General features: G+C 43.6%; 1 protein-coding gene across 1 annotated transcript in view; it reads left to right on the top strand.

The window, feature by feature from the left end:
• Positions 1-582: 582 nt before the first annotated feature.
• The window catches only part of POGLUT3 (protein O-glucosyltransferase 3), a 41,975-nt gene continuing 33,912 nt past the window's right edge, over positions 583-8,645 (top strand). Inside the window, exon 1 of the mRNA XM_082248443.1 lies at positions 583-863. Within this exon, the coding sequence (XP_082104569.1) occupies positions 662-863 (202 nt within the window). The 5' untranslated portion in view covers positions 583-661. The remainder of the gene's footprint in view (positions 864-8,645) is intronic.

The raw sequence follows: 8,645 nt of genomic DNA, 5'->3' as shown, positions 1-8,645 counted from the left end.
CAGACCACTATACTGGGAATAGCACTTTCTGGGCAGACTGTTATACTGGGAATATTACATACTTGGCACATCATTATACTGGGAATAGTACATACTGGATACTGGGCAGACCACTATACTGGGAATAGTACTTTCTGGGCAGACTTTTATACTGGGAATAGCATTTTCTGGGCTTACTGTTATACTGGGAATAGTACATACTGGGAAGACCATTATACTGGGAATAGTACTTTCTGGGCAGACCATTATACTGGGAATAGTACTTTCTGGGCAGACCATTATACTGGGAATATTACATACTTGGCACATCATTATACTGGGAATAGTACATACTGGGAAGACCATTATACTGGGAATAATAAATACTGGGAAGGTCATTATACTGGGAATAGCACTTTCTAGGCTGACTGTTATACTGGGAATAGTACATACTGTGAAGACCATTATACTGGGAATAGTACTTTCTGGGCAGACCATTATACTGGTCCTATGTCTACCCTCAGTCAGTGGGATCTTTGCAGACTGTCCCCTCCACAGTACAGGACGGTGTGTTGATTGGCCGCAGAGAGCACCAATCAGAAGCGGGCAGATCCTCCGGCCCCCTCCCCCTGAGAAGTTTGAATGACTGGAGGAGCGGAGCGGGGCAGAGTTGCGGGCACACATGGCGTTCTCCGGGCTGTCCTTCCCTCCGGGGCCCCCGCTCCTCCTCCTGGCCCTGTGTGTGTGTGCCGGGGCAGAGCCGCTGAGCCCGGAGCGGAGCCTGGTGTGGGGTCCGGGGCTGGAATCCTCCATCACCCTCCCGGTCAGATACTTCTACATCCAGGCGGTGGACAGCGCAGGACGGCCGCTCACCTCCTCCCCAGGTAATGATCATCAACCCCGGTCCTATCCCATCCCAGGTGATCCATGGATCCTCCCAGCATAGCCAGGGACACCCAGCTCCGCCCCCCTCTGACGTCACCTTCCTCATTCCTGACATTTAACTCTTTCCCTGCTCCACACTCTGTGTCCTCCCTCTGATCCATGTCTGATCACTGCATACTGACTCCCCTCCGCCTGGCTGTCATGCTGATCCTCATACTTTACATGGTATAGAGTGACAGCCAGGAAGGAAATGACTGCTTTATTTATGGCTCATCCATTTCATGTGATTTTCTATGGGTAACATTCACATCTATGTGGTTCCTGCGGATGCATTTTTAGAAAGGTTCTGAGACTTCTTTCCCTGCAGCATTTTTGACCAATAGACTTCAATGTGCCTGCATCCAAAATGCAAGTGCTGCGTGTGTCCTGCGTTTTTGCCTGCGTTTCTGCTGTATTTTGTGGTCTGCGTTTTTGACCGTGCTTCACTGCAAACTCCTCCTACTGAAAACAGACTTCCCATGCTGCCCTGCAAAATGATTGTATTGGCCAACACAAAAATGCAAAACGCATGAAAAATGCAGGTAAAAGTAAAATGCACTGCAAAATGCATAAAGAAAACTGACCAACGTCATAGGTGTAAAACCTAGCCTTAAAGGTCGGTGCGGTCCAGTGTGTTTTTATTCTGCATCAAAAACGCATGAACAGTGTTTAACATGGATTCCAGTAGCCCTAGTTCACCCCAGTGCCTTGTGCAACAAAAGTAGAACATGCTGCATTTTTTCTGTATGGAACAGATCTGAAACGCGGCAAAAGGCATCAAAAACACACTGAAGCGCACATGTCCTGAATGCAGAGTTGTATAAAGTACTCGAAACCCATACTTGAGTAAAAGTACAAGTGCTCGATCAAAAAGTGACTTGAGTAGAAGTACTAAAGTATTCAACATTTTTTGTACTTAAGTATTGCAAGTAGTTTTTTTAAAAATTTTGCTACTCAAGTACTGAAAGTAAAAGTATCAGTAGTTTTGAAAAAAAAAATGATACTCAAGTACTGAAAGTAAAAGTACAAGTACTGTGTTATGTAGTTATTAAAGAAAGAAGTCAAAAGTTTGAACATCATACTGTTTTTTATTATTTCAAATGCAGCTTTTATTTATACATACAGTAACATTTATTTTCGTATGCGCTGATAATACACATGTTTTGAGCTTCATGAAAGCTGCCATCTACTGTTCTGGCAGTGGTAATTTTTATCATTGTAACGAGTAACTATGCAGCACAAAAAAAAAATATCGGAGTAGAAGTATTGAAATCATCGAAAAAATGTAGTGAAGTAAAAGTGGAAATAGGAGAAAAAAAATTCTACTGTAGGAAAGTACAGATACTGCCTTTTGGTACTTAAGTACAGTAGTGAAGTAGTTCTACTTAGTTACTATACATCTCTGCCTGAATGAAGATGAAGAAAATAAAAAAGAGTGAAAAAATGCACCATAGCAGATCAAAAAGCAGAAAAAATGCACCAAAAAACATAAAATGCATCAAAAAGATGCATGCAGAAACGCATCCGCAGTGCAGAAATTGCGGTGTGAACCGGCCTTTAGGCTACGTTCACATCTAGGCGTTGCTATTTTATAGGCGTTTTCCAGGCATTTTGATTTTGGATTTTACAGGTAAAACGCTCTATATAGCCTTTCCAGCATTTGCACTAAGTCTATGGGGCAAAAAGAAGCTCATGTACTTTTTGGAGCATCGGGCGCTTTGCTCAAGGCATCGGAACGCTCAGATGTGAACAGGGGCCATTGAAATAAATAGGATTTGTCTTGTTGGGCGTTTTTTGAGCTGATCCTTAGAGCTGAAAAACTCCCCAAAACGCCTACATGTGAACTTAGCCTTAGAGAAAATCAAATTCTGTGCATCCAGGATCTGATTAGAAACTATAAATGCAACTAAACCTACAGGAAGATCTAAACGCAGGAAAAAGCCATCTGGAAGGCATAAAAGTTGTTTGTGATCGCTTCTCCCGTTTGTAGAAAAACTCTAATGCCTCGTACACACGCAACCATTGGCCGACCGATCGGCCGTCTTTTGTCCAGAGTTGTTGTGTTGGTTGAAATGTGGTCCTAGACTGCACACAAATTTTCTCAGCCAACAACAACCAACTTCAGAAGTGATGTCATGTGCTGGTTTACTTTCCGTGTGTTTTTTCTTCTCAGAGCATGCCCAGTCTTGCTCATCTGATTTTTGTCTGCTGAAATCTGTACTGACTGAGAAACAATCGGCCGTTCTGTTGACGGCCAACAAAAATTTTATAGCATGGACACCAGATTTTGTTCGGCCGAAAAGTCGCAGTCAGTTGTCGGAAGCATCATACTAATGCCTCGTACACACGCAACGATTGTTGGCCGTGAATTTTCGGCCAACATCCGATCGCCCGATTGTCAGCTTGTTAGTATGATGCTTCCGACAACCGACTGCGACTTTTCGGCTGAACAAAATCTGGTGTGCATGCTATAAAATTTTTGTTGGCCGTCACCACATCACCACAACGGCCGATTGTTCCTCAGTCAGTACAGATTTCGGCAAACAAAAATCAGATGAACAAGACTGGGCATGCTCAGAGATGAAAAAACACACGGAAAGTAAACCAGCACATGACATCACTTCTGAAGTTGGTTGTTGTTGGCTGAGAAAATTCGTGTGCAGTCTAGAGCACATTTCAACCAACACAACAACACTGGACAAAAGACGGCCGATCGGTCGGCCGATAATCGTTGCGTGTGTACGAGGCATAACAAGCCGAAAATTGGCCGATCGGACGTTGGCCGAAAATTCAAGGCCAACAATCGTTGCGTGTGTACGAGGCATTAGTGTGAGTGAGGTCTGAGGCTTGGAAAGAGGAATATTCGAACACCTCTTCTGACTCAGGACAAGCATGCAAGTGAAGAAGTCAGAGGAAAGGTGACATTCCTGCTCTGCACATATGTTACAGAATTGTGGCTCAGGAAGCTCAGAGGACATTAGATCAGCAGGATGGCCAGGCAGAGAGCATTTTCAGGAGAAGCGGATGGCAGTGTTCTTTAGTAGAGGATTCCTGGAAGGAGAGCTCCCATACGTCCTCCGGGGTGCTGTATACAGATTTTACCATGTAGGATCTCTGAAATGGCGGAATGGTCCGTGAATACAGGCGGTCCAGATCTTTCCTGACCACGTTCTCTGTTTCTTTCCTCTACAGACTGCTCCCACATTTCCTTGGCTGACCCTCTCTGATAGAACAAACCCTTACATAATAATATTGGCAGAACGCTGTCCTCTCCACTGGCCAAAGAATGAAAAGCCTCAATCTGTCTCCGCTCTTGCCTTTCTATATTTTTGTGTCCTGTGTATTGTATGACTTTCTTTTTTTTTTTTTTTTTTTTTTTTTTTGAAGAAAACACTTGTATCTTCTTTTTTCAATCAATTCTCTCTTGATCAATTTTCAGCTATATACCATAGTTTGTGGACTCTATAATGTTCCTACAGATAAAATAATACACACAGATGTGGGTTATTTTCACCAAAGAAATGTCAGAATACATTCTGGCCTAAAATTATGAATAACAAATATTTGCTTGAAAATTTTTTTTTTTTTCCAACAATGAACATTTTTTTAACAGAAGGTTTTTGTTTTTTTTTCTCAAAATGTTTGTTCTTTTTTTTTTATTATTTAGCAAAAAAAAAAAATGAAATACCCACCAAAAAATAGCACTGTTTTTGTGAAAAAAAAAAAAAATGATAAAAATTTAGTTTGAGTACAAACTAAATTTTTATCATTTTTTTGAAGCAAAGAAGGGTTTTTTTATTTTTTTTTTTTTTCAAAATGTTTGTTCTTTTTTTATTATTTAGCAAAAAAATTAAATAACCCGGTGATTAAATACCACCAAAAAATAGCACTATTTTTGTGAAAAAAAAAAAAAATGATAAAAATGGAGTTTGAGTACAGTGTTGTATGACCACGCAATTGTCATTCAAAGTGCGAGAGCACTGAAAGCTGCAAACTGGCCTGGGCAAGAAGGGGGTAAAAGGCCCAGTAGTTAGGTGGTTAAAGATTCTTTTTTTATTTGTAATTTTTTTTTTTACATATGTGTTGGTGCCAAAATATGCTGGTCATAATTTTCCCTTTTCACTGTTGCTTTACATACTTGTGATGGAAGGGATATAGATTTGTCAAAAATGAATTATTCCCTATAGATTCCCATGTTTGTAAATTCCCATGTATATTGTATGATACATTTTGTTGTCCGATGTGTAGCATCACTGTATACATTTTTTTTTTTATTTTTTTTTTGTAACTTTATTGGAAGTGTACAAATTGTACACTTCATTCAGGTCTCTTCACCCTGTGTAGTGTGCTGCAGAAAAATGGCGGATATCTGCATTTTTCCCACACTGCACATCGCAACAGTTAGAGTTTGAGCAGCAATTCATTTCAATGACCAGAATAAATGATTTATTTTGGCCAATGAAATGAATTAACACCCAACAGCTTTAGGACTATTTAGGCTCCTAAAAGCTTGTAAAAGCTTAAAGCGGAGTTCCGGGCAGAAAATCATGCCTTTACATTTTTTTTTTTTTTACTTACCTTTTTACAGAGGATAATATACTCACCTTTACATCCACTTCCTCCTTCCTCAGACACGGCCCGCGCCGTCACTTCCTGTCCTGCAATGCGTCCTGGGAGCTCTTACTCGTCGCTCCCAGGATGCAATTGGCAGTGACGTAGGCGGCCAGCCGCTCCTCTCATCGCGTTATTTCCAAACAGGAAATAACGCAATGATAGGCATCCCTATACTATGCCGATCGCATAGTACTGGGCATGCGCGAGATTTCGCGCTGGATTCACCGGCCTCCGCCCACTACATCCAGGAAGCAGGCAGGGCACACATTTCCCCACATCGGACTCGGCGGACCAGCACAAAGATGGCGGCGCTCTACAGAAAATTTAAAAAGTAAGATTTTATGCTTGCAAAAATATTATTCCACTGTATAAAACAGGATTAGAGGATATATAGAGGTCGGAGGGTCACTGTTCGGGGGACATAAAAAAAAAAAGATTCTGTGGCCGGAACTCTGCTTTAAGACACTTTTACAAAAGTCAGTAATTTTTTCTGCAAAAACGCTGCTGGCTTCTAGGAGAGTTAAATAAATGTCCTGTTAACATGAGGCCTTAGAATGGGGCACGGTTGCTTTCTTGGTGCTCTTGCAGGGACTGGCATTGATCTAGTGCAATGGTCTCCAAACTGCGGCCCTAGGGCCAGAGTTGTCTCTTTGCTTGCTTTTATACGGCCCTTGGGTTATATTTAATCCTCCGACACCAACAAAGGGGCACAAATCTTCCGAATGACACCAACAATGGGGCACAATTCCTCTCACTGACACCAAAGATGGGACATTGTTTACTCCTACTATTGCTGGGACTTTTTCTACTTTCATAGTCCGCCCCCCTAAAGTCTGTAGGGCAATATACTGGCCCTTTCTTTAGAAAGCTTATAGACCTCTGATCTAGTGCAGTAAAATTCCAGTCACTGCAGATTATTATGACAATACAGGATTTATATAGCGCAAGCAGTTTGGGCAACGCTTTAAAAAGTGAGGGCAGACAGTACAGTTACAATACAATTTAATACAATAGGATTCGGAGGGCCCTGCTCGTTAGAGCTTACAATCTAAGAGGAAGGGTCAAGTGATTCAAAAGTTAATAAATGTGGGAAATGTGGTGATGGAGAAAAATTTGTATTTGTTTGGTGGAAGCAGGATAGGCTTCTTTAAATAGAAGGGTTTTCAGGGATTGTCTAAAGGTGGATAGAGTAGGGGATAGTTGGACCAGTTGAGGAAAGGAGTTCAAGGGGATAGGAGAAGTCCTAGAGGCGAGCATGGGAGGAGGTGATGGTGAAGCTAGAGAGTAGGAGGTCTTGGGAGGAGCAGGGAGAACAGTTTGGTTGGTATTTTGAGACTAGGTTAGTGATGTAGCTGGGGGCCAAGTGGCAGCCAATGGAGGGATTGGCAGAGAGGGTAGCAGACACTAAGTGGTTGGTAAGGTGGATGTGTCTGGCAGCAGCATTCATGATGAAGTAAAGGGGGCTAGCCTATGTAAAGGCAATTCAATGAGGAGGGAGTTGTAGGAGTCGAGGTGAGAGGTGACCAGGGAGTGAACTCGAAGCTTTGTGGTGTCATTGGTTAGGAAGGGGCATATTTTGGGGCGGCAGGCTTTGGACAGTGATTGGATGTGGGGCTGAAAGGATAGTTCAGAATCCAGGATTACACCTAGTACCCTGGCATACGGGGACAGACTGGTAGTTGTGTCATCTATCTTGACAGAGCAGTTAAGGGAAGAGGCATGTGGGGGAGGAAATATAAAGAGCTCAGTTTGAGTAAGTGGTGTGACATCCATACTGATATATCTGTTAGTAAATTTATGATGCACAAGGAGTGAGCTGAGGGGCAGGGAGATAGATTTGGGTGTCGTCAACATAGAAATTGTATTGGAAGCCGTGAGCTGACCCAGGGAGGAGACGTAGATCGAAAAGTTCAAGAACAGAGCCTTGGGGACCCTGAGAGAAAAAGGAAGAGGACAGGAGGAGGTAGAGTTGTAAGTGACACAGACGGTGCGGTGAGATAGGTAAGAGCAGAATGAATGAAGAGTACAGTGACGGAGACCAAGGAAGTCTCATTTTTTGAGCAGGAGGGGATGGTCAACTATGTCAAAAGCAGCAGAGAGGTACAAGTGTAAGAGTGCAGAATACTGACCAATGGTTTTACCCGCTAGTAAACCATTTGTTAGGCTCCATGTACACGGGACGTTGTAAATGGTCGTTTAGGAGCAGTTGGGCGTTTTTTTCAGAAGCCCCTGAACCCGCCTACATGTTATCTTATCTGTCCATGTACACAGGGTCGTTTACAGTCATTTGCAGGCAGTTGAGTTCAGGGACGTTTTTTGGAACGCAATTATTTGCGTTCAAACGTGTATTTCCCGGCGTTTCAAACGCAAAAACGGGACCGAACGCGACCGAACGTGATGAAGTACGTTCAGCCACGTTATACGTTTTTTTTCTTCCATTCAAAATCAATGGTTCCCTATGGGAGCCTATTGATTTGAATGGAAGGCGCAGGATGATCCGACTTCCGCTGTGAGAATCTTGAGGGGGAACTCCACGCCAAAATGGGAGAAAATCTGCGTGGTGGCCCCCTCCCCAGGTTCCAAACCAGGCCCTTCGGGTCTGGTATGTAATTTGAGGGTAGACCCACTCCGAAAAAACTGCGTGGAGTCCCCCCCCCCCCAAAATCCATACCAGACCCTTATCCAAGCCCGGTAGGGCAGGAAGGGAGAGGGGACGAGCGAGCGGCCCCACACCCCCCCCCCCCCTGGACCATACCAGGCAACATGCCCTCAACATGGGGGGGGGGGTTGGTGCTTTGGGGCAGGGGGAGCTCTGCACCCCCCACCCCAAAGCACCTTGCCCCCATGTTGCCCCCCCAAATCCTGGACCCCCTCCCTATGTGAATGGGTATGGGGTACACTGTACCCCTACCCATTCACCCCATAAAAGGCAGTGTATGTAAATAACGACAGGAGACGTTTTGGAAAGTTTTTATTAAAAATCTTCATCCGGTCTGCTCCGCTCTGGTCTTCTCCCTGTCCGCTCTTTTGCTGTCCGCTCTTTTGCTGTCCGCTCTTCTGCTCTTTTGCTGTCCGCTTTTCTGCTCTTTTGCCCTCGGCTCTTTTTCTTCCTCCAGTCTTTCTCAGAC

Source organism: Pelophylax lessonae (assembly GCF_965119305.1).
Source record: "Pelophylax lessonae genome assembly, chromosome: 2".
NCBI classification, from domain to species: domain Eukaryota; kingdom Metazoa; phylum Chordata; class Amphibia; order Anura; family Ranidae; genus Pelophylax; species Pelophylax lessonae.
Note: the sequence above shows the minus strand (reverse complement) of the source record. Positions and strands in the feature narration are given on the sequence as shown.